The sequence below is a fragment of the Poeciliopsis prolifica genome, unplaced genomic scaffold, assembly GCF_027474105.1.
Source record: "Poeciliopsis prolifica strain line A6 unplaced genomic scaffold, Auburn_PproV2 SCAFFOLD006, whole genome shotgun sequence".
NCBI classification, from domain to species: domain Eukaryota; kingdom Metazoa; phylum Chordata; class Actinopteri; order Cyprinodontiformes; family Poeciliidae; genus Poeciliopsis; species Poeciliopsis prolifica.
In genome coordinates this window covers 17,119,897-17,147,340 of record NW_026562381.1, presented here as the reverse complement: position 1 = coordinate 17,147,340, position 27,444 = coordinate 17,119,897, and the positions used below count along the sequence as shown (strand labels likewise).

The window sequence follows — 27,444 nt, the reverse complement described above, 5'->3', positions numbered from 1 at the left end:
ATAAAATTTAAAAAAATAAATGAATAGACTTCCATTTAAGCAATCATAAAATAGCCTTTTTGCAATAACTTATTTATTCTACATATTTAAGTAAATGAGTAAATGAGCAAATTACTGCCCGATGAAACCATGAATATTATTTCTTATGATGTATATCAGCAACAAGTCAGCAACAAAAACCCTCCATTTTAGTTAATGATTTATAAACCAAAGGAGAAAACTCAATGCTAAAATGGAAACTGTGTCGACTTGCACACAATAAAGCCCACATGTTGACTTTTAATACATTTTTCATACAGAGATAACTAACGAAATAAGGTTCTGGCTGCGTTTGATGTTCTTTTGTTGGAGGAACAGTTTCAAGTGAGCATCGCCTTCTCACTTATATCAAAAGATTTTTTTCTTGTGTGTAAGAGTTGCAGCTTCAGATCTACAAATCTGTGATGGTTGCCCCACTGTTCATTAAATATGTATATAAAGATTTCTAAAACTGTTATCTGGCACATTGCACATAGTGTTTTCCTTCTTAATATATAAATATTCTTGTTCACTTAATGTAAGCAAAAGGTGTCCAAACCTTTAGACATAATTAAAATGCTTGGGGGCAATTTTTAATAATATTGGTTTTGTTTTTCCATTTTTACCAACTAAACTAAACTATTTCAAGGCAACAATAAAAGCAGTCTGACTCCAGTACCTGAATCAAGCCTGAGTTGAGTAACCAAACCTATGATAGTCTTGAGTCGTGTTTTTCTGCCATAAGGATTGTTTAAACAGACAACAAGCAACTCCTGACTTCCTTGTCACTTCTGGCAGCTAAACTGCTGTAAACAAACCTGTCATCTTGACTCCAAAGACAAATACCTGTGACACTTGTGACGGTTCGACTGCACAACCACAGGTGCCTTCCTCACACAGGTAATTAGACAGCAAACAGCCAGCGTGAGCCAAATAATTAAGCAGGTGTCGGTGGCACGTAAAGCTGCTTACCTGCTGTTGAAAGGGTTATCCCCGGGTATCACATGGCTGCCACTGGGGCCGATCAGGAAGCTGACCCGGTCATAAAAACTTTTAGACGAGGGCTGGGTGGGGGCGCCGGCACCGGCGGCGGCACTCTGGCCCTGGCCGGCGACGGCGGCCGGGTCAGCAGAACCGCGACAGTAGGTCTGACCCTGGCAGGAGATCTGAGCGCAGCAGTCAGGATCCATGCAGTCAACAAGGCCATCTGAGAAAAAAACAGCAGGGAGACAGAGGGGACAGGTAGACTTGATGACCTGGAAAAGTCTGGGCTGAAAACCTCTGATGCTGCTCTGACTGCTGATGACTTTTTAGATGAACTTCAAATAAGAGCAGAGATGCTGACTTGACACAAAGTAAATTTTTTAAAGTATCCCTGAGGAATTATGAAGGTTCTGGGGCTTGTAATCAGGCAAATAAGCGTTTCATTGGAAATCCAGCCTGTGGAGCATTTATACTATAATCTCAACCTCTCTTTCTAATTGATCTACTTTATATTTTAGAGCATGCTGCTTAACAATCTGCACTGCTGAGGCATTTGCATATTCTTCTCACTGATGTTTTATGTATGATTGATTTGTTTTGTTTGTTTTCCGTGCCACTAAGGAGCCGGATCAAAAGCCGTTTTCCTGTCTGGTGCAATAAAGCTTCCCGGTTAAGTTCTTTCTTCTCAGACAATTTGTACTCAACGTTCGCTTCCTCCTACCTCCTTCGTTATCCTTGCCGTCGGAGCAGAGCGTCTCTGTGGCGACGTCGCAGCCGAGGCCTCTCCATCCGGACTGGCAGATGCAGTGCCAGACGTTCTGATCCAGGACGCACCTCCCGTTGTTGTTGCACAACCCAGGGCAGCCGTCTGTCAAAGCATCATGGCCGAGCAGACGAGAGACAGAAGGAGAGAGGAGAGGGAGGAGTGAGGAGACAAGAGCAGAAGAGGGCATGTGAGAGTGGAACGGGGGAAGAAGAGGGGTAAAAATGATAGAAGACAGAAGTGAGAACATACAGAACGATACACCTCTGACGGGACTGGGGATGGGGGTGGGGGAGTGACAAGTTACGGTCGTTTCACATGAGTTGAAGGGGCAACGACTGAGAAAAGTGAAATATAAAAGAGTAAAGAGAGTGAAATCTTTCACTTCCTGTTAGTAGAATAATGGGAGTGAGAAAAAAAACTGAGTTTTTTTAGATAGATTCCTCCTGAATCAGTAGCATAACTGTTGTTAATAATAATAGTACATATATTTTTATTTATTTACAACTTCAATGATTGCTTTAAAAATGTACACAGAGTTCCTGCACATTTTTATATATAAAACTACGTTTCATATATATTGTCTATAATTATCTGAGCTGCTTTCAAATTCAAAACTTCTCTATGAATAGAATATATTTCTACAGTGGAAGGATGGATGGATGGATGGATGGATGGATGGATGGATGGATGGATGGATGGATGGATGGATGGATGGATGATGGATGGATGGATGGATGGATGGATGGATGGATGGATGGATGATGGATGGATGGATGATGGAAGGATGGATGGATGGATGGATGGATGGATGGATGATGGATGGATGATGGATGGATGATGGATGGATGGATGGATGGATGATGGATGGATGGATGGATGGATGGATGGATGGATGGATGGATGGATGGATGAACAGACGGACGGATGGATGGACGGATGGATGGATGGTGTCAGGTTCAGAAATATCAATATTCTTCTGGTTTGTTTCGTTATTTTTATCCGGAGCTGTAACTTTCAGACTCTTCCTCTCGTCTCCAGACTGTGGAGGAACTCTGTGTACCGTTCACATCGGAGAGGCTGGCAATCCTTCACTCCGGTTTCCATCGACTTTGCCTGCAAATAATTAGCAGGAGCTGCTCGCTGCAGATGTTGGAAACACTCATGTGAAGTAACAGCAACATCAAAGGGAGGAGGAAGTATATATGTAAATAGGGGGAAGTAGGAGAAGAAAAGGAAGGAGGGTCAAGAGTCTCCACATTTACAGAAAACAGTGCACTTGCTGCCAGATCGCATTCCTTCTAATGGAGGGTGAAGACAGGGAGCTGAAACATGACTAAACCACACCAATTCTGGGCGTTTAATCTGGCAGACACAGGGAGTAACGACAGTGGTGGGAAGGGGGAGGGGTGGAGAGGGGACGTACCGTGGAGTCTCATGTGAGACTGGTTCAGACGGACAGGAGATGAGGGGACATATCGTGTGGGGGAGGTGGGGAAGAGTGTGAGGGCGGAGCAGGATCACAGCAGAAACATTATGATCGACTCGGACATAAAACAGGTGTATATACGCCGTGCTAGGAGAGACAGAGAGCAGGGAGGGATTGTTCATGACAATCTCCCTTGTGGGGGTAGTGGTTCAATTTACCTTTATATCCTATCTTGACTGCTCCTATTACACATCCGAGGAAAGGGAAACATTTGGAAAAGAAAATTACTTATCTCTGCGGTGGCAGTGTGCTAAGACTGGCAAACACATTTACTTAGAGTAAGTTGCAGAAGAAGCGGTGTCTGGAACACAGCTGCCTGTAAACGTAGCTTAAATATTTAGAGAAAAGGTCCTGCAGGTCGTTGTTTTCACCGCCTTTTAGTTGGACTCTTTCGTCTTGTGGCGTTATTTATGATGATTGTTTTGTGACAGCATACAGGTGCATCTCAATAAATTACAATATTGTTGAAAACTGTATTTCAATTTTTTTTTAAATTCCATTGAGTTTTATTACACACATTTTAAACATTTGTTTGAAATAAATAAATAAATAAATAAAATAAAAATAACTGAACATTTTTGATATAATTATGGCTTGCAGGTAATTAAAAAACACATTTCAGTTTCTCAGAAAATTTGAGTATTACATAAGATAAATAAGAAACCTCAAATTTTTAATTAATTAATCACAAATAATGACATTTTAATGGAAAATCTCATATTAGCAAGATAAGCAACATTTTCAATTCAAAACAACTGTCTGCTGAAAAATTATTAATTCTTCTATTTGCACAGCTTAAGTAATATTTAAGCATACAACCTTTACACTGAAGGTTATATTTATGTCCCGTACATAAAAACTTATGTGCCTTGAAACAAAGCTGCCTCATGTCTAAAGTGAAGTTTTCAGATTCAGTAATGATTTCAGGAACCATGTAATCAGCGCTGCCGTCTACCAGGACATTTTGGAGCAGGTCATGCTTCCTTCTGCTGACAGACTTTATGGAGTTCCTCGTTTCATTCTCCAGCAGGACTTGGCAGCTGCTCACACCGGCAAAAGTACAAATGTCTCCCACAGCATCTAAGCACTAATTCATCCAAAAACAGACCCAATCTAGTACTCAGTGCATGTAGAGCACATGCTCATACTTTTTAATAGCCCGACATGTTATCAATTAGAAATTGTGATTTACTTCTCTTGTGCAATATTTTATTTTCTTAGAAACTGAATTTTGTTTTTATATTAGGTGTAAGACATAGTTATCAAAATTAAAAGGAATAAACATTTAATTTGATAATTAAAATAATTTACTTTGAATTACAATATAATTTATTGAGGATTACCTGTATGATTAGTGTTAATGAAAGAGAGGGAAGATGCAAGTTCACCAAATTTCTGCCTTAAAGCGTTCACATTTTTAACCAAAATATGGATTCAGTTTGATTAGAAGCACATAAAAAATATTCATATGAAGATAAAAGTTGTGAACAAAGGGAAAGTCTTTTTACCTGATACTCTGGAATCCAAGGCTACACGTGTAAGCCAAGACGGAGTCGGAAAGAGACAGAGAGGGAGGCAGACAGGCATAGAAACATGGAATAAAGAAGAGAATGGATATAAGAAAGAGTTAGGCAAAGAAATGCAGAGAAAGAAACAAAGAAAATCTATGGACAGAAGTAACAGCAGCTACAGTTACAGAAGCTTATTTTTAGCTTAGTGAAAGGAGTAAAAAACTTTTAAAATAAAGCAGAGTGATTAATCAGAATAGTAAATGTCCCAGTGGGTAAAGGAGCCTTGATTTGTGGATATATTTCTGTTTAAAAAAACAACTAGAATCAATTCTGCAGCTTTGTTAACACTCTCCATCTTCTTTTTCTCATTTAAAACATGCACAGTTTGTCTTTTCTTTGTTTTCGGACCATCTGAATCAGTTTCATCCCAACAAAACATTTGCATCAAAACATTTCTCTGTCTGCATGTCAGCATGTGTACAGCCTCAGCTTCCAATGTGAATGGATCAGGAAGCACAGTTCTCTGCTTCTGTGCTTTTATTTATTTTTATTTTTTTTTACATCTTTTCATCATCTCCACTTCAGTGATTTTACTCTGAGACAAATCAAAAACACCTTCGCAGCAAACCGCAGTGCTGAGAAAGCAGTTGACAATAGGGTAAGCCTTGCATATAAAACAGGATCTAGATGCTTGTGAAAAAGAATGACCAAGGAAGTGCTCCATTCAGGCGCTGACCATGTAATGTGATTAAAAGGCGCTTTGTGCAAATGGCAGTTATTCAGAGTTTGAAAGACAAAATAAGCTCCCAGTTCCTTTAAGAAAAGGTAGCACACTGCCTATTCATGAGAGTCCAAAGCATGGAGTTACTTTCCTGACGGGAGCCTCGAACAGAAGAAAAGAAAGAGAAAATGGATGACGACGTGCAGAGGCGGCCCCCGAGGAGGGAAAGATTAATAAGATCAGGAATGTGACCCTTCCAACAACTCCCTCTCTGCAATCTCCTCTCGCCTCAGAGGTGGACCCGGGCTGCAGAGAAGGGATTGCTTGAGAGAGAACCTGTAAATACGTAATTAGGACTCGAGAGTTTTTGAGGGTCGGATCTTTTTGTTTTGCGGCTAATGTGCTGCCATGGAGAGGCGGGAGGATGACACTTGGGAGAACGGTGTTTGAGGCTGGGTGTCAAGGTTTAACTACAGGACCTTTGGCAGAGGGGAAAATGTGGAGGAAGTCTGAAGTAAAGGTCAATAAGAAGTGGCATCTCAGAACTCATTATCCTCATTAATGCCAGGTGAAGCACTGCTATTTTGGAAAAAAAGGATATTCCAAAGAGGCCTTCCAACGGTTTCATGGCTCCCTTAATACCTGCCCTTGACTCACTAATACAGAAGACCCACTTCAGCAGTTTAAAAGGTGGAATGTATTAATTTTTTATATAAATTACAAAGTGAATATGTGGTTCTTTTGAAGGAAGAATGTGTACGGTGCAAGAAAATAGAGCAACAGATGACAAAAAAGCAAACATAATATTCAAAGATTTACCATATAAACACTCAAAATTTTACAGCAGCAATTTGTTCTTCAAAAGATTGAAATATTTCCATTCACATCAGTTTCTTTATAACTCTTACATCTGGAGGAAAATCTCAGCAGAGAAAACATTTCCATTCGGATCAGCAGGTCATTGCCTTTAGAAAACCAAAGATTTGCTACTAATATGAATTTATTAAATAAAGCAGCCTGGGTGAAGGTGAAGGTGAAACCCAAAGCAGCAGAAGGAGAAATTAATAAAATCTAAACTTGAACAAGAACACAGAGTAGCACGTTGTTCTTACCGAAGAGGTTTTTTAATGAGTGAAATGTCTCTTCACCCAGGGTGCCACTGTGTCAGGCAGACACAAATTTTTTAAAAATATACATGAAATTTACAGCTAAATTAGATTTTACTGCTTAGTTGTTTAGTGAGTGAGGAGTTGGCACATTATGAGCATTTAAAGGTGAAAAATGCTTCATTTATTCATTTTTACAGAACTGTGTTCCCCAGAACTGATTAAATCTGAACTATACTTTGTCAGTATATAATAATCAAATCAACGTTAGACTTATTGTAGCATAAAATTGAAATACAAATATTCAATATTAACTGCAAAGTCTTTAAATGCCAGTTTGGATTTATAAAAACTATTTGAAAAAGAAATAAAAAATAGGAACAAGATTTTCCATGTATGGGAACCAGTCGTTTAATGGTTTTCAGGAAGTTTGACAGACCGCCTCCTGGCTGCTCTGATAGTTTCAGTTTTCTGTAGAAACTGGGCTCCAGCCAGCAGAGGTTGAGCTGTGCACCCTGAAAACATCACTAACAACTCCTGACTAGTTTGTGGTGGTTGTTCGGAGAGCGTGGGCAGCAACAGAAGTATAAAATGATCTAATGCCTCAAACCCTTTCTGAAAATACCAGCGTTCACTTTCCAGCATTGCCCTTTTATGCCTGCCAATAGATGAGTTTCCTCTGGGGCCTGGGTCTCTCTGGGAAGCGTGTGTCGGTGTGTGTGTCGCCGTGGCTCACCGATGGTGCAGTGCTCGCCCGTCCAGCCCTGGTGGCAGTCACACTTGCCCTCCCGGCAGACTCCATGGTCGATGCAGCGTGGGTGACAGTCCCTTTGCTCGCATTCTGGTCCCGTCCAGCCTTCCTCGCAGTGACAGGCACCACCGATGCAGGAGCCGTGGGAACCGCAGTCCACCACACACACTTCTGTTGCAGAAACAAGAGGGCCGCTGAAACATGCATCTTCTGTTCTCTGAAAGCCCTCTACCTCCTTCTGCATCGACCACTAAAAGAACAAAATCCCTCTCTAATGTTTGCTCAGAAGAGTAAAATTGGGCCAAAAAGTTCAACAGTAAACAAAATTTGTTTGTAGAACCATCTGTACATTTGTCTCCACTGAACAACTATACACAATTTTTTGTTGATGTAAAGTATAAAAATCCATGGAGCTTTGGATACTTATGTAAGCATCATCCCAAATATGAGAAATGTGATGCTTGCATATTAGAACTGCATATCTTTTGCTCCAACGAGTGAAAATGTTTGCCAAAAAATATATTTCCATCAATTCCCAGAGCCTGGAAACATCAAGACATCTCTGTAGCAAAGTGAAGCAAAATGAAAAGTAACTGTTTAACACAAATTGAATAAAGTCTTAAACGCTAAATAGAAGCACATAGTTTTCTAAAAATGCAAGAAGGAAGCTTTCAAAGTCAGATCACACCAACTTAATCCTGTTTCCTTCAGCTGCAAATTTTTGAGGGCTGAAATTATCTTATCAGCAAATTGATTGAATCCCTCTAACCAGTGGCTGTCATCAGGAAGTGTTCACAACATACATTAAGCATTTGTTTCAATAACCACTTTGGAATAAAAGAAATAAAAACAGACTTTTGTTTGTGATGCTTTCACTGTTTAAGGCTCCACTATTTTCATGGATTGCATTATTTATCAGTGCGGCTCTATTAAAATGAAACAAAACCTGTCTATGTCTAAAAAGCTTGTGAGAATAAAGAACTGCAATTACTGTATGTGGAAAAACTTCCAAAATAAGCACTGTGGCAAATTATGAAGCCTCACTTGCCTCGTCTTAACAGACTGAAGCTGGGTTCTTTTGTCTCGACTCAGAGATGTGTAATGAACATGCTTTCTTATAGTACTGCAAACAGAAGAGCAGCTGTTGCAGATATATGCTGTCTTCAGAAAACTGACACGTTTGGATGTGTTGTTGGTGAGGAATCTGAGTTTTTCATGTTAAAGCTAATGCTCAACAAGCTGCTTCTGCTCTTATGGGAGATGGAGACGTGCAGATTTTACAGAAAACAAGAACTACTATCAAATCTTTAGAACACAAATTTTTGCTGTGAGAGAATACTTTAAGAAAAATAACTTTTTTAAGGCTTTGAGACTCCAGGGAACCATAATGAAAAATGTTATCTACAAATGGAGAAAGCATGGGACAGTGGAGAACCAACCATTCACTCCAAGAGCTCATCAATGACTCAAGCAGGTGGTCACATATGTCACAGTTAAGATCAAAGGTCATGATTCTGACTGGACAGAAATACTATAGATAGGAGAGTTTGAAGGGTAAAATAAATCCCGACTAAATTTATTGTTGACAAGTTTATTTTATTTACTGGTTTCTGAACGCATCACCATCCCAGATTAGTTTTTACTCCCGCTGCAGAACTGGACTCACAGATGGCTCCTGTTTCAGTTCGATCATCAGAACTCCACTAGCCTCATTTTTATTTGGACTCTAGTTTTTGTTTAATCAATGTTTCTGCATCCATGGTATTGTTAGTCCTCCTCTTTCATTGTTTGGCTAGTAACTACATTTTGTGCATTGAGTTTTCTGTTGAACGTAATCTGCTTTTTAGTTGTTCTAGCTGCTCCTTTTTGAGTGTTTTGACACAGTAACCATTATTGTTACTATGGACATCCAGTTAATCCTAATTGCATCTAATTTGGCCATTTTAATGCTGTTCATCAGCTGTTTGTCATTTTCAATGACTTTTCAGAATTGGGATTATATTTCATTGTGTTTATTTTGTATTTCAATCTGTCCTGTTGGATGGATTGTATGTGTTGTGTATTACTGTAATTTCTTTCTTCTTAAATACATTGTAGTCAAGAGTGGCATGATTGTAACTGATGTCTTCTATCGTCTGTTATGGATTTACAACATGAGGAAATTGCCCATTTAAATGTGCTGAATTATGTTTGGATTACATTGCATCATCTCCTTTACATGAATGAGCCCCAAAAATGTCAGGAAAATGTTGTGTAGACTGACGGGACAAAAGTGTGTGCCCTGTTATAACTGGTGTAAAACTAACACAGCATTCTGACAGACAGGTACAGTGGTGGTAGTGTGATGGTCTGCGGTTTCTTTTCTGCTTCAGAATGAGGAAGATTAATGAAATCAGGAATTCTCCCCTCTAAATCCAAAAGGCAGACATCGGGCCAGGAGTTTGTGGTGTTGAGGTAAAACAAACTCGGATTTTGAATGATACAAAATTCACCTGCAAGTCCGTCTCTAAATGACTAAAAAGACAACATTACTATTAAATTATTGCTTTGAACTTGAAACTAGATAGATCATTACCTCTAGGATCAGTGTATCTTTGATCATATAGTTTGCCTTTTAGAAATGGGTAAGAAAAAACAAGAAGCAATTTATTTTGTTTTAAAATATAAAAATTTAACTCAAAGTACAAAATATTTGCCTTTTTAAGTGTCTAAAAGGGATGAGCAAAATTTAAAAAATGCGATTACATTTGAACTTACATTTCAGAAAAAAAAAAAAACCTTGAAACTTGTGGAATGATTTCTAAAAGGAAAATCAAAACGCCACTCCCGAAAAAACAAACAAACAAACAAAAAACACAAACACCCCGCTAAGTTTTTGAATCCAACATGTTGATAGAGAATTCTTAAATTTTTAGACTGCATTTCATATCAACTTCAGAGAAAATAAATGAATCAGAATTATTTGCAGCTCATAATGAACGAAGAAAGTAATAAAGAAGCTCCTCACATTGTTCATGGTTTTTCCTTTAATCCAGTCCACTCCCACTGTTTTGCCCTCACTCATCCCCTTCACAGAGGTCTTTTTGGCTGTCTGTCTCCTCCAGCTCACTGAATGGAGTTTTTCTTCGATTGAGGGACCTTGGATGGTTCTGATTAAGCTGAGCAGACACTGTAGAATATTAAGCGTGCCTCTGGAGGGGAGTCATTTAATTCCAAAGGAATACCTCCTTCTCATAGAATCTATGCAATCAATTTTTCATTAGTGCAAAAGTGTTTATCTGCCTTTAACATGCCCCTGACTCGAGCTGGATGGGGGTTGTGGGCGGTCGATCCATGCTACAGCTTGTTAATTAAAGTTTATTTAATTGAAGAAGAACCGCAGCATTAATTACGAAGGAATCCTCCACCCAGCCAGATGGGTAAACTCCCCAACTCTTGGACCGCACCGCAGCGAGGCCAGACTTATCAGTTCTGCTATTGACAAGATGTCGTGCTGCGTGAGTAGATTTGTCTGAAATTTTTGAACACTTTAAAAGAATTGAAAATTACTTCTTTAGACAAAACCTAAATGAAGTGGACACAAAGGAGGGAAAATAAATCCTGTTCTCTAACACAATCGTTCCTTTGTTCCTGCCCCATCCAAACTGGCTTCACGCTGCTTCAAAAGGTTTGCAAAGGAACCCGTTATTTCAAACGCTCCATCCTGACGCATTTACGCTTTGATTTTCACAAGTTCAGCCCAAGAGAGATACGCTCAACTCTTTTAAAGAGACTGAAACAGACTGAAAGTTCTGCTTTTAATTGTTTGACTCAGTATGTGTTCCACTTCGGCTGCAACACGCAGGGAAGGAGTCATCTCTGAGAGGGGCAACGGCGCATAAATCACCTGATTCTCAGATAGCCGCCAGGAGGGGCCAGCCTTTGAACTAACAAGACACCTACCTGTGTCGAAAGGCAAACCCATCTAAAGCACAGAAGGTAACTAATGAAGAGATGGCTGCAGGCAGACAGGAAGACAAAAATGTCTCTTTTTCCCACATCACATGAAGCTGTTACCAAAGACTTCCAAAGATTATTTCCAACTAATCTCTAAGTCCACACATGCAAAGGAAGAACATATGCTAAGGTTCAGTGGAATAAGAGTTTTGATATCAACATATGTTTCATCTTCAATCAAGGTGTTGATTACAAAACTGTAAGAGTGTGAGCTCACCCACAGTGTGATTTAATTAGTATTGAATTGGATGGATTTTTTAGGTTGAAATTGTTGGTGATTATAAATATGCTGCATATGTCACCTCTTAAGCTGTATTATTATTATTATTATTATTATTATTATTATTATTATTATTATCGGGATGAGCATTGAAACCTTTCTGGTAAATCCCAGTCTACTTCCAGGTCACACTAAAACATTGCTGATTCATTTATTTTTCTTTTAGTTGATTTACAAAGATTCAATATATTTAAATATTGAAATATCCAAGAAAGTTTAGGTTTGTTGAGGTATTTTTATTTTCCAGCATGTTTCCACAGGCTTTGGCTCTAATCCATGTTAGAACCAGTTTAATCTGATGAAACATGACAGATTATGAGTAAAAAATAACAACCACTAAAGTCCTGCAGGAAGAAACTATGGATGCATCACAATAATTATTGAAATTTTATTTAAATAATTCAGTACTAAAAAGGAAACTCAGATTCATAACAGGTTAATCACTATCATTAAAAATCCAATATTCAGTTTCTCATATAATTAGAGAATGATGTCTACAAACTAAAAATTAAACAATGTTAATCCAGACGTTTAAATTGTGGAGATGATTTGGATTTCATGTCTTCTCTTCCTCCACACTGTAGCAAATTAATGCTACATTTTCTTTAATTTGAAAAGACATGAATCTTCCCTCAACTCTTGAAAGGACTTTGATTCGCACTCATTTAAATGTCGTGGCTATCCTTGTATGGCTTTCTTTACCATATGTTTTCCTTCCACCAAACGTTTTGATTGGTATATGCATGGATATAGCACTGTCTGACTGGAATCATGACCAAAGAGCAACAGTCCAGCCATTTTTCTCCGCTGTTATCCTTGCAGATGGTGCCCTTTTACTGCCGGGCTTTTTTTTCTTCTACTGAACTTTCCATTAATGTGCTTGTATGAAGCAATCTGTCTACACCTGACAGATTGCAGCAGGTTACAGAGAAACCTGCTGCTGAAGAGGCAGCAGGTTTCTCTGTAAATAATTTTTGTTTAAAAATTGTCATGTATTATTTTACTTGTCTTTGAAAACAAATTGTGGGTGTTTGTTTGCTACAAGCCATAATTAGCAAGCAAAAGGAAATGCTTGCAATATATCAGTCTGTGTGGGTGTTAATCCTATATATACGTTTTATTGTTCAAATTGAAATAAATGAACGTTTCAATGATTTTAAGTTTTTTGAGTTGTGCCTGAGTAAAAGAAAGAAAATTGCTCTGGTTGTGACAGGTCTCTGAGGCGGTAACGCAGCGTCTCACAGCGGACGTCTCCTTCACCCGGCAGAGGCAGTCAGAGGCAACAAGGTAAAAAATGTCTAAAGACGACCAGCTGCCGTATTAAACAAATATACTGATAATGAAGTATCATTTCCAGAGGAGTCTCTCCTCAGTCCTCCTGTTTATTCAGCAAACTTTCCAAGCGTAAGCGGCTATCAGATGTAAACATTTGTCTTCTAAGACTCAAGGAAAGTATTTTGTGGTGGATTTATTTTCAGCGCTCACCCTCAGATTATTTCCGAGATATAAAACATTGAGGCAAAAAGGCATCTAAAAATCTTCCTGTCCAAATAGCTGGAGCTGGTTACATTGTTCTGAATGAATTCTGAACAAGTCGACACAACATTAAAATGTTCATGCAGTGAAAGTGTTTTATTGCTGAAAATAAGTAACCTTCCAAATGAAAATAGAGGAATGTAATGCAGTGCTCTCAAACACAGCGCCGGCAGCACTGCAACAGTTTAAACCGGACCTCACACTCCCATCTATCACCGTAGCTACGAATTAGTGAGACATCACAAATGAGTAATTTTGTTGCTTCCTTATGGAAAATATCGGAAGAAAATAAGGCATATGATTGATTCAGAGCTTTCTTTCCAAATTGTCATACATTAATTTTAGAAAATAAATTATCCTTCTAGCTCACTAAATTATATTTCAAAACCAAAACCATTTTTTAAAAATAATCGTTTAAAAGTAAGCAATATATCACCATCACAGCTGTCACAATTTCATCAGGACTTGTGCTGCCAAGTTGAACAATTATTCCTTAACTTTCCGAATAATAAGACACCCACATGTGGCCCTACTGTGCCACAGCAGAGATGTGTTATTTCAACTCGCAGCCTGTTAGTAAAGGCGCATACGTCTGCTGTTTGGTGGACCTGGTGCCTGGCACAGCGAGGGGGAAGTTTGTTTGGAGTAAATACGGAGAAATGTGGTGCCAATTACATGCTAGCGTGGCTGAAACATTACCCAAGGATACAGTAGGAAAGATGTAATCCCACAGATCTAACCACATAGATTGCTCCAGCAGAAATCATTATAGATCAATCATCAATAAAAAAGGACTGAGTGGGAAAAAAGGCTACAGATTCATTTCTGAAAAACTAAATATCTTCTTTAACTTTAGTGAGAAAAGCATGTGTGTGTGTGTGTGTGTGTGAGAGAGTGAGTGCGTGTTTATCTGGGACCTGAAAGCCTCTAACTTTCTGCCTCCAAGTGATTACATCGAAAAAGTTTAAAAACACCAGAACTGTCAAGTTTAATTAAAACACTAAAATTTAATTACAGCTGAGACTCTTGATTAACAATTGAGTCACTCAACAGAAAAAGTAGTGAGCTATTCATCTGGGAATCAGCAATTTACCATATTCCATTTAGAAGGTCAAACATAACAGCTGTAATTCTTGGGTTTTTAATTGCTGAGATTCTTGAATACGCCTGTAAACTTCATACATTTATGACACAAATATACAGTTTCAAAGCTGTTATCCAGGGTTTAAGGAGCGCATTCTGTCGTCACCACTCTCATTTCACAGAGGTGAGCATTTGCAGAATTAACAACATGAAAACCTCCTCCAGTCGACACATGCAACAATTGAATGGATGATAAAATGGTTTCTGACCTATGGAGCAGTCGGCTCCCGTCCACTTGGCCTCGCAGACGCAGGTTCCTGAATCGGTGTTGAACGTGCCGTGACTGGAGCATTGCTCTGGACAAGTGCTCTTCAGAATCTCGCAGCTGATCCCTCCCCATCCCGGGTTGCAGTGGCACTCGCCGTGATGACAGGCTCCGTGACCGGAACATGTCGGGTCCACACAGTCCACTGAAGACACACAACCAGGGTGACAGCTATGTCACTTTGCCACTTCTAGATTTAAACATATTTATTTACCCTGGCCACTCTGAATCTTCAACCAGCCAAAAGTCATTTTCAGAGAGGAAAAGCTCGAGAGCCGGATGATGGCGATCGAGCAGCAGCTGAAATTTTTGCAGGCTTTCGTTGCTGCCAATAGCAATTTTCCACCCGATGTTCAACTAGCTGCTCTACGATGTATTATAGGGTTGTTCCAACATAGAAACAGTATAATTATGCTCCATTATAGCATGAAACAATGCCCAATTAGTGTCTAGACTGATATGATCAATTACTATACTGATCTAGGGTAATAATTGCCAATTATGACCTACATAATCAACCTATTACTAACTAGAAAGAGGTGCCAAAAATATTCCATCCTCCTGCCATTTTTATGAGGCTGCAGCTAACGAATATTTTAGTAATCAATTATTCTATCAGTTATTCTGACAATTAATCGATTGCTCTAATTGAAAAAAGGCATATTATGTAAAATTTGCATTGAATCACCAGCTCTTTTTATACATTAGAAACGCATAAAATGCAAATAAAAAAAGTTATTAGATTCTTTTTTAAAATAATAAAATAAACCTATTTTTGTAGACTTTTTAGTGATTGTAGGAAATGATGCATGGGCAGCTAAATAAAATACTTCCAACATCAACATGTGAAAAGCTCAGTCCCTTCTGTTTGACTTTGCATCATCAGTAAAGTGTAGGGTGTCTTTTGATTATATTTTGACTAGTTAATTATTACCTGGTCAGAAAAATGTGCTTTATAGGATTTTTTTTCTGAATTTCAACCAGGTGAAGCAAAAACCCTGCCAATTAAAGAACTTTGGACAGAACATTACAAATATATTTTTTCTTTAATTGTAAATGTAAAATGCATATGTTTTTGTTCAGTTTTAGCTGAATTGCTGCTCTGACTGTGTTGTTCTTTCAGCAATTGACCTTTTTTGAGTCTGTATATCCAGTGAGCTAAAGATTATTTTAATAATAAATTCATCACCATCAATTGTTTTAGCCCTACTTTTTAATGCATTTTCATATTTGCAAGGAAACTTTAAAAAGTCAGGAAATCCTTTAAGAGCTACAGATGCAGCTCCTCTCCAATGCTTCTTCACGCCAAAGAAACCTCAACATATTCATTAGTGAACTCAATAGCTTTGCCATGTAGGGTCAACAACTCCCACATGTAAATCTGAGCTGATAATTGCCTTTTATCTGCATGCAGATCAATAAAGTTAAATGCAATGAAGTGAAAGGGTTGGAGCTGGGAGGGGCAGCTGACAAGAAAGAGGAAGCAGCTCTTTCTGAACAGAGGAGCAGATGCCACAAACTGATTGATTTTCACAGGTGTCATCATCTGTGGAGGCCTGTGGCAGGTGACTGCATCGACTGGCAAGGCGTAGTCTGCTCAAGCTTGTACCTCCGATGAGGTCTTAACACTTAAACAGAGTTAATTTATACACACAATATCAATAACAACATCCAAAGCATTATCCGCTTGGTGGAGTTGAAAACGCCGATTGTTTCACTCGCAGAATGAGTCGATTTCCCCAGAGCATCACAAACAAACGTGTTGCATCGGCCGGCTTTGAATCCAGCAGGAAGAGTTTTTCTTTCTGGCTTACCTTGATCACAGTTGACTCCTTTGTGGCCGGTGTTGCACACACAATTTCCCGCCACACAGAGTCCGTGTCCCCCACACTGCGGATCGATACACTGGGTTGCTGGAACGTCACACTCGGTGCCCTTCCAGCCGCTATAGCACTGACAGCGCCCCCTGGTGTACTGGCCATTACCGCTACACAGCACGGGGCAAGCAGCTGAGGAAAGAGATCATGTTCGAGAAGTCAAAATTATGCAAACATGCAAGTTTGCACCATGACTAGTTATGTTCTAGCTTGATTAAATAATGTCTACAGAGATTAAACTTTATGCAGCTGTAATATTCTTGTAGAGAAGCACCAGGAAGTTACTGGGAGGCCATATTTAGAACTAATCACACACATTTTCAAAAATATTGGTCGTGACAGGTAAGTGGCTCATCAGAAACTTATTATAATTATTAGTATTATATAACACAACCAAAAGGTCACATTAAAAACAACCATTTTCCATGTAAATGCTGTTACAAAAGCCCCTTCTCCACTGTCAAGTCTCACTCCAGCTGGCTAATGTCTGGTTTGGTTTGAGCCAAGTTGGGTGTGTCTCCATTGGTGTGTGTTCCTCAGTCCTGTGGCATGAGAATGGGCGGGAACACGAGACTGTGGGCCAGTGTGAGCACGCAGGAGCTGTGGTCAATGCTCTGATGTCTTTTGCAGCGATACTCAGCAGAACCTTGAGGTTGTGGTTGGATGAAATGTAATCGAGATATATACATCCCAACAGTGGCTTCAGTGACCGTGTGCAGCAACAGCACAGAGTGGCACGCAAGGTCCTTTGCAGTCAAAATGAACGAAACAAGAGGAAGGCATTTCAGAGCACATTATCTTGTGCACTAAAAATTTAATAAAGGTCTGAGGCCCATGCAATGTTCATTTATTTTTTATTTTGTCATATGACAATTATTATTAATGTTATTATTAGTTAAGAGTATAGCTGGTGTTACATGTCATCCTCTGTCTGGGTTTTATTATGCCTCACTCAAATAAATGCAGCTGTTTCAATTTGTCTGAAAAACTAACTGCCCAAAAGTATGAAGTTGTTAAGATTAAAGCTTAACCCAATCAACGAAGGAAGTTTACTGTCAATGAAACAGATTTTGAGCAACACTCAGGTGGGCCTGGGTAGTTATGAAAGATGGGCAGGAACTGCTGGTTCCGGTCAGGACTGACTGTGGTAGAACCGGTATAAGGCATGTTAACGGGATAAGTGACTCATTTAGCTATTTTCAGAATTGGCTAGATGTTTAAAATAATAATGGAGAAAGCACTGCACCAAAAGAAGCTGCTTAAGGGAAAACAAGAGAAGAGTTCAGTCAAGCTGTGAGAGAGCGAGAGAGAGCAAGACTTTTTACAGGAAGGCTGAACGACAAAGCTGCTGTGTTTTCTGCATTTAAAAATTCAACCTCAAAATTTTAAAGCTAAGGTAAAGATCTATATTCTCAAATACATTGTGTTTAGTCAACAGAATGGTCTGCATACAGGAGACCCGTTCTGAATTCAAGTCCAATTAGTACCCAGCCTGCGCAATGAAACCTAATATGATGCCTACATGCACATGGTATATTATAAGAATATTTTACTGAGTACAAGCATTCATCAAAATGGAAATAAAAAAGGAAATTTTACACATGTGCAAGTAGTGGAGTAATGCCTACTCTTATTTCTGCTTATCTTGTTAGCTTAGATATCCTCAAAAACAGAAAAAGGTCTAACAATTGTGTCCAATGGAAAGTTTTGTAATATGTGGACTGTAAATATTTAACATATTTCTCTCAGCCTGTGTGACGGACTGGCTACCTGTGCAGGTTGAACGTCGTTCTCAGGGATCTAGAGTTTTTGATTTTCACATGTTTACCTTCATGAAGGAAGAGAAGCTAATTCAAGCAAACACAATTTATCAGTTAAACTCAAGAGATGGAAATTGATTTAGCTAATTTTTCTTCAGTTTGAGAAAGCACACAGGGCCAGATTCAGTTTACCTCGGACTTTTTAAGGTGGAAATAAAAAAAAAGGTGGGTGGAATAAAATCAAACTGAACTGTGGCCTGGGTTAGACAGACAAAATATACTTGTTGAGATTAAGGTGAAATAGGTCCATGTTAAACTTATCAGATCAATTTTCCATTAAAAGAATATTGAACTGATAAGCCCTAAAAAGACTGAAGGGACCATTTAAGGCAATTATTAAAGCTGAGTAATTACCTCTGGAGCAGTAAGGTCCTATGAATCCAGGGAAGCAGTGGCACGATCCCGACACACACTCGCCGTTCCCATAGCAGTTGTGTGTGCACTCTGTCACAGACTCTGTGGGTGCAGAGGTGTGCAGCTATTAATACCTCTATGAACTGTCATGTTGCAAAAAACCTTTAACAACTGCATAGTGAAAGAAAACGGCATGGAAACCAAGCTGACTTCTTCAAAGAATTACATGTCTCTTATGTGCTGTGCTCTGATCCAGCATGGCATACATTTACAGCTGTTTGTCTATGTCCCACTAAGGTCTAAGCCTCCATAGCTGTGCACTGCATGCTTACTGTTCGCAACTAAGCCCTGTTAAGTAAAATCCACAAAGATGCATTTTAAAGTAGACCACATAATTCCATGTCCTTGAGATATTTCCTTCCCCTGCTGTCTCCTCTTCTGCATCACCAACACCCCGGCCCCGTGAATGACTGATCATGCCCACACAAGCCATGCAATCTCCTGAGTGTTTACAGCTCAAATCCTCTCTGAGTTGAAGTTAATCTGACATATCCTACAGACAGATCTTGTGTTCTTTCAACAGACCAACGCTCATAAATCGTAGCCCCAAAAGACCAGGGCCCTCATTTTGATGGGCGTTAAGAGGGCCAACTTTTATGTTATTACTTTAGCTTGTATTGGATGTTCATTGAGCCAGTGTCGGACTCAAGCAATTTTGACCTCACACATCGATACCTTCATATTTGTAGGGCTGGATCAATGGGAGTCCCCAAAGGAAAGAAAAAGAAAAACGTTAACTCAACCCTAGTGTTTTTCCTTCTCCATAACCCACAAGGAAATTTCACACACTTCAGAACACGGAAGAGGTTGTTAGGAGGTTAGGATCAATGCTCTGTAAAGTCTTGCATTATAGTGCTAAGCACAATAATCCACTGCAGTGGAATGAAGACCAAAATCTACGCTGTGCGCTGCTCAAACTTTGTGGAAACTCAATTTGTCTGGGAAAGATTCTCAGATGCTCACATTCAGGCCCAGCTGTTCCAGGAAATTAAAACCTTCCAAACATGTCATTACACATCATTCACACTCATTAGGCCTCCCAGCAGACGTGTGTCCTCTCACCCTGGATAATAGTGTTGTAGGAGACAACTTCCACGCTCCGTCCGTCATTATAAAATGCAAAGTGCCACACCCCTGAGTCCAGGTACTGGATGAATCCGGCTTGGTGGACGGTGACCGGGTGATCGATCCGGGCCCTTGTGTCTGGTTCGCTCAGGGTCCACTGCTCTTTGGCAATGAGCCGGCTGCCATCCAGGAGCTCCACAAAGTCATACTGTACAAAATACAGAGAGCTTTTGTCAGCACATAAAAGTGTTTGCTATTCAGTCTAAAAAGTAAGAATGTTTTTTCTGTAGGATACTTTGTATGCAACCAGTAGATTTCCCTCTGATGGTATATATGCAAAGTTTTGATGCAAGAAACAGCCAGAAGTGAATTGTGTATACATAGCAAATATTCACGTATAATAATTGTTGATTTTCCTGTGGCAGGTATTTGGAGTTGATAGATATTGTCTGGAGAGGTGTTTGTGTACTGATGGAACTGATACGGCTCTGAGGCAAATGCAAAAGCTATGTTTTGAAGTCTGATGGGAATTTAAAATGCATTATGTGTTTATTAGAGTCTGTTAAATTAACCTTGACAATGTGGTGTGAAAATGCTTGTCTAAAAGTCGGATTGGTTTAACGCTGCTTCATCTGCAGGAAATGAAGAAAATATGTATCTGTTTAGTTTTTCCAGCTTAAGTTTAGCATGAATGTCACATTTTAATGTCTCTAATGTTTGATATGTTTAAATTATCTTGTAATTACATGTATTTACATATATTTCTGATAAAAATGCATGTATCAAATGTAACCAATTTTGTGTATTTTTCCTTTTTCTTATTGCATGAGAGTATTTCTTTTTTTCTTCTCAAAATAAAAAAAACAACATTGATTTACTGTGCAAACAAGGTGCAACGAGTTAGTCCTGCCAATGAGTAAAGAGGTGCATCTGCTCTCATTGCACCTGCTCAGCAGCACCTGAACCACATTTTGACTGGAGCCATAACATGTAGCAAAAAACAGCACAGTGCATACAGTACAAACAATCCCCAAACAGACTGCAGGCTGCAAAGTAGCACAGCAGATGAAGACAGCAGATCCCCAGGCTAAAGCAGTTGTTAGCTACACAGATGTACTGTGTCTACACTGAAGTCTGTGGCTGGAAAAAGAGTCTGTGGGCTGCTAAGGAGTGTGATGCATACAGATTGGCTCTGTAGCAGCGTTTTGAAAAGAGCAGCAATTCAAACCCAGAGATGAGGCAGGTTGCTGCGAGTTAAAAACCACTGTTCTTTTTCAGTTTTCATATGTAGATTCCTGAAAGATTTCTAACAATTTTCACATTATGTTACAATGTAAGAAGGAAAATGTGTTTATGGAACAGCTTTAACATTTTTACACAACTGTTGAGATTCTGCAGATATATAACAGTCTGTTTATTCATGCATGATGGCTGCCGCCATAGATCAAAGTCAACAAGGTTATTTTGACACAAGCACAGCCTGACATGAATATTAGAAAGATTCCCATCATACAAACAGACATTTGGAAATTCAAACAATTTCAAGACGATCTTGACTGATTGGAAGGAGAGATAAGGGTTGTTTGAGAGATTAATAATGTACATTTCTTATTCTTTTTACCATTTATTTTATGTAGTTATTTTATCTCATTGGCCTGTTTTTGTGTTCCCCTTCTCTATTTTTTGTATTCATTTTATATTTTACCAAAAAAACCATTTAGAAAAATAGTTCAGACACCTTTAATGAGGCGAGCTGGATGCAATCCGTCCAAGCTGATTATGTGGAAGCAGCTCAGCGTTGCTGTTTCTGCAGCATGAGAAGGATTTTTTTCTCTCTTCCACCAGCCTCAGCTGTACTTCTCTGACTTTGGAAAGAACCTCTACCAACCATGTGACTACAAAGCCAAACATTCCCCACTGCATGCACACTATTCATGCTACCGCGGTGCTCAGAGTGCAAACATTACATGTATCTTCAGCAGGCGCTCTCTAGTACCAGTTTTTGTGAGGCTGAAAGTAAAACAAAAAAAAATTGCAAAAAACATTCTAAGTTCTTTAAAACAGCTATTTTACTTTGCTGTTTTGTTCATTTTTCAGTTGAATTCAGTTTGACTTCTGTGTTGAAGTTTTAGTCATTGACTTAAGAACTCTTCAAGTAGTTAGAAGATACATGTATGCTTTTATTTTGAAGTGATTGAAGACTGTTTCCTCTGTCACATTCTAACAACAGAACTAACAACCATGCAGTTTTCTAAAATGGTTGAAAGAAGCATAACAAATACATCAAACTCAAAGTTTCAGCAACATAAATATGCATAAAGCAAGAAAGACATCAAGTCAATGTCCTGGTTCAAACTCCTGGGAGAGAAGTTGAGTGGGTTGGGAAGAGATATTAACCTGGCAGAAGTTGTCTTCTTGTGTTGTTGACTTGAGAGGGAAGTAATAAAACAGTTCATCCCACAAGCATTGCATCCCCTGGCCAAGCGCATACATCTTGATTACCTGTTGTGAAAGCCCCCTAACTCATCTCAACCTAACAATACAGGTGAATAGCAGTCATGAGACCAAGCATGAAGAGGTTCCCAGATGTCTCATGGCTAGAGGGGAAAAGTCTGTGCATTCCCAAGTCTTTGAATGCACAGACTGACCAAATGCAAACCTCAAAGGAAAAAAAACTAAAGTTACTTTCTTCAAACTTGTCTGATTTGTATCATCACAGACAGACACTCAATAGTTGATGGAGGAAGTCTATATTTGACAAAGGTGGAAAGGTTGTTGCACTTAAATGCTGTCTTGTCTTCCAAGCAGTGAATGCGACGAACAGTCAATATCTCTCATTGGGGTCTTTCATGCTCAGTTAAGTAAATGCATTGATTTGTTCCTCCAGTACCTGAGCAGAATGTAGTTTAGAGGCAGACACAATGGACACAATGTTGCACATTGACAAGGATGAGTGTCGGAATAGAAGTGGCTTAAAACATGAACGTAGTGTCTTGCTAATAAGGACGCTTCGGACTTTGATTTTGTTCTGTTACCTTTTTCCATTCGTCCTTTCTTTCTTTTTTCACCTTGGAAGTGCAGACTAACTCACTTATTGTTACTTATATTGAACTTTTTTTCCATCAAAATGTGGCCTTAACACTCCACTCTTAAGTAAAGCCCACCTATACTAAGAGCGAATGACTAGAAGGTGAAGCTGAGAGCTTTTTCTGTTAAGTGTGGAGGGAAATAGCTATTGTCTGAGAGCCTTCATCAGCATCAGCACACACCTGACACTTAGATGCACAGAAATGTCATTCAAGAGTTTGTCGTCAGACATTCTGGAATCACTTCAGTTTCACATTAGCATGTATTATGGGAAAGGAAACACAGATAAAAACAAAACTAAGTTTTTATTTACAAATGAGCAGATGTTCAAAATATACAACACAGTAAAATAATTAATAAGGACAAATAAATTACCATAAATAATTAGGATTTGTTGACAAAGTTTATATTGTGCTAAAAGTAAGAAAAATTTCTATGTTAAAACAGGTGCTTATTATTTCATTATAATTTATTCAATTGTTTGGTGAAAGTTGATTTTAGATTTCCATTTTTGACAAAGATTTGATGAAGCTTTAGGATATCAAAAATATAATCAAAAACTATAAATAATTAGCTGGTGACAGATTAGAATGATGACATGGAATAGAAAAAGACATTTTATATAAGGTTTGGCCATTTAGAAGTATTTACAAGTTTGCAAAAGAAAATATTTTTTTGAAAATATTGTTTTGATGCAAATATTTTTGTTTAACCTCTAGAATAAACAATGGCAAACAAGAGACTAATTTTTCTCAAACTTATTTTTAGATGCTTACATCGTCAGGCTCCTCAGTATTTTATGGTTCTTTCCATTTTTGTTAAAATTGTTAGGTGGCTTTTATTTAAAATCTGCAATACTATACAAGCAATACTTTTTGTGTGAAGGGTCAACATGTGGAAATCTGTCCTGCAGAACTAAAACTGAATCCTATAATCATTTTAGATTAAAACTGAAACAGTTTCATAACCAAAATCAACTCTGTAGTCATGAAGATTTGCTGTCATTCTTCACTTAATTCAATGATATTGTGTTTGGTAATGATTTACTTTATTTCCTATCATTGAAACTAAATATCTATGCATTATGCTTTAAAGCAGATGTCACACTGTTCTCTATTTTTCATGTGTGCTGTATATTGACAAATTTGCTCCACAGGTCTAAGGTTATGGAAACAAAGACAATTATGTGAAACACCAACTTCTGTCATGTTTTTGAAGTATTTCTGCTCTAAATTGTGCCGTATGCTGGGATCAAGGCTGTGAAATTCCCAGTGTCATGCAGAATATCGACAACTAAACTTAACTTTACAATGATCTCACCAACATTTTTTCTGTATTCAAACATCAAGTCATCATTTGAAATAAAATGTAAATATTATGCATGTTACTAAATGGTCACATATTAAATAGGAGAGTCCGTAGTAAAATAGGTCAGATGTTATCTTGAAATTTGGTTTCAAACATTGTTTAGTGTTAAGTGCAGTGGTTGACAATGTTGGAGTGTTATTGATCCTTCCTTTGCAAGACAGACATTAAATAGTTTCATAGTGGTATTAATTTTTTTTACAATTTGCATTTTAAACAATTGGTCAAGAAGTACTTATTCTTCAAATTAAGAAGTGTGGTAATCCTAAGTACATGTCTCCACGTATATAAACAAATGAAATAAAGTAGAACCCATCAACAGTAGAATTCCCAATCTGCACCTGTTCAATAAAAAAAAGAAAAGTTTTCAGGGTTTCTTCACCTGAGTGTGCGACGGTACGAGACCCTTTCGCCCATAAACTCCAATCAGTGCGCTCTTCTGCACAGAGATGTTGAATTTAAGGAAGTGTGGCTGCCCCATGCTGAGCTGAGAGCGCCAGAACACCCCTGGTGGGACGCTCTGAGCCACCCGCTTTCCGATGTCCACCTGTCCGGTATCGATGGAGCTGTTTTCAGGTTGAAGAATCCCAGGCTTTCCTACAGAAACATTAGGAAAAGACATGGTTCATTCAGTCACATAAACCACACAACTTACAGTTTTTATAATTTTTTTCTTTGCTGTTGCTTTCCACTGTTTCTCAATTAAGACAAAACATGACATCACATCACACATTCCTGTGTGATGTGCTGTAACCAAGCATGACAGGATTGAAAGTCCTGTTTCCAAGCCCTGTTAAGCAAAATAAATAAAAGGAATCACATATATTTGTCTTTTTATAACACGTTAACAGGGCAGATCTCCCATTTTGCTTTTGGTCTTTGTGGTTCATGGAGTGAGGTTTCATATCAGATAAGGTGTAAATGGAATCTGTCAGAAGCACTTAGAGCTTTCTTGCCAGAGCAGGAGCTGCAAATCAAAACAATTTGCTGAATATGTCCTCCAACCGTTTCCTTATAGTGCCAAGATTCAGTCAGAGGTTATAGAGCATAGTATGTACTTACAAGGAAAATTGAGGTGGTCAACATTTTATCACCTGAACAAATTTTCCTATTAAAAAGTAAAATGCATGAAGCTATTGCCATAAAAAAGCTGTGGCTGGTGTAGGCATGCTTATAGAAGATACAGAGCGAGCTTGGCTTTGGCCTTTCTCTTCAGAGGCATTGTGGTGTGCCGACACATGTACTGTAGCTGTGACTATATCTGTTTGTGCCAGACCTCCTTTATTTGCATGCCTCAGTGTTGGGTGTGTAATGAGGCCATTGCCTGTCACTTCCGCTTCAGTCAAAGTGAGGCTTGGAAGCCAAGTTTACCTCTGGGGAGAATAATAGCTGGCTATTGATTGCCTTTAAACAGTCCAAAACCTGCCTCATGCTATCTTAATTAGCAGTACTTATGAGGATTTAAATCTAGCCCAGTTTAAACAATTGAGCTTTTGCCTGGCCTATTCAACTCAATTAATGCTTCCGTGGCTGTGCATTTTAAGTAGCCACACTGTGCTCGGAGATTCATTTGGTTGTTTTTTGCAGTAAAGGTGAGCTGAGATGGCCTGCTTGCTTGTTGATGAATACACAATAACCCACGATTATGATTAGGGACTACAGAGCTGTCTGAAGTGACTCAATTGGTGAAAGATCTCTATAAATTTCCATGGTTCAGTTTGCAGAGGACAGTGGAGGTATTTATTTATTCCTGTTTTTTTACTATAGCATTCTGTCCTTAACTGTCATTTAAATTTTGCTTGATTAAATGACTCTAGTGCTTTCAAAACCCATTAAGGTAGGTTTTTGTTTATATTCATTTTAGATGCAAATTTACCTTTTTTTTTTATCAGCACTGTTATTGTAATAAACACCTTATAAGTTTATAATTGAATTTTGAGGTCTATTTAGTTTTTCACAAACTTATTTTGTTTTGCTCTTCGTTAAAGATATAAATCTTTAACAGAGTAAATATAGTTTGTAAGCTTGAGGTTACATTTAAAGTATTATAGAGTATGCGAAAAAGCATACTAAAAATCCTTCTCTCAATCATGACTGTATGAATGTTTATTTTCATTTAAAGTTAAATGCAGCCGCAGCACATAAAAATTGACCCTCTGTTTAAGATGTGCAAAACATTTCTAGCCGGATGTTTATATTCAGTCATCAACTGTGAAATGTCTCAACATCTTTTCAAGTGTGGAAAAACTATAAATTCAAAGCATTTATTGTTGATTTTCTCTAATCTACTTAAAAAGCTTAAATATATTAATATGCTGATATATAATAATGCTTAAAAGACCTGCCTTTTGAAAAATATTCAATAAAAAGTAGGCCATCCATTCAGAAGGCTTTATGTTTTCAGAATAGCCAGGTATAAACCATCTGATGCAGACCGTCCTCCTCAGATGAAAGAAAGTTAGTTAGGATGATCAGAGTCTGCTGGCGCTCATGTCTGCCATGAACTGGAAACTGCTGGATCACCTGTGGCCACAGTGAAGCAAATTTCACACGCTCCAATATTAACACCTTTAGGCTTGACTGAAATTTGCAGCTGCCCCTCAGGCACATGCCAAATGCTCTGTGAGAAAAACAATTATATTCAGTATAGAAGATTATTCGTTTTTATGGCCATAGTAACAATGTTTGGAGGAGTCAAGATGAGGCTTTAAAGTTTCAGAACAATGGACCAGCACGGTGGTGGCACCATCATGGTTTTGGGCTGAATTGCTGCCACTGATGCTGCATTAGCCAAGGATAATGGAATCATGAAAATTGTGGATACCTCCAAATTCTGAAACAGTTGATGCTTCGTCACACCTGAATGTTGTAATGGGCAATAATTCAAAAACACACCAGAACTGTTTCTGGAAGGAAAGAATGAACTCAAGTATAAAGAAAACAGATGGACTTGCTTTTTGTGCTTAAAAACAAAACCATAATTTAGATAAATTCTACTAGATTAAAGAATTAAGACAGAAAAACCCAGCAGAATTACGTCACACCCTAGTGGATGGCTAAAAGCAGCTTCTTGCTCATAAAAATAATATTAGTGAGTTTGTTTAATGTAAATTAGAGTTTATTTGCATTGTTTTGGACCATGAATGGATTACAACTTTCACAATAAATTTAAATAAATTAGTTGTGTAAAATCTGCTCTCAAACTCTCTACTTGATTGTATCAGGATGTTAACAAATAATTTTTTAACACATC

The 27,444-nt window shown here is 38.4% G+C and overlaps 1 protein-coding gene across 1 annotated transcript in view; it reads right to left on the bottom strand.

Annotated features, from left to right (window-relative positions):
* Positions 1-27,444, bottom strand: part of LOC129360392 (teneurin-3-like) — a 179,510-nt gene that overhangs the window by 52,671 nt on the left and 99,395 nt on the right. Inside the window, 10 exon segments of the mRNA XM_055030568.1 lie at positions 991-1,225; positions 1,724-1,870; positions 3,413-3,436; positions 4,763-4,783; positions 7,329-7,514; positions 14,508-14,708; positions 16,378-16,572; positions 18,615-18,716; positions 19,737-19,947; positions 24,574-24,788. Of these exon segments, the coding sequence (XP_054886543.1) occupies positions 991-1,225; positions 1,724-1,870; positions 3,413-3,436; positions 4,763-4,783; positions 7,329-7,514; positions 14,508-14,708; positions 16,378-16,572; positions 18,615-18,716; positions 19,737-19,947; positions 24,574-24,788 (1,537 nt within the window).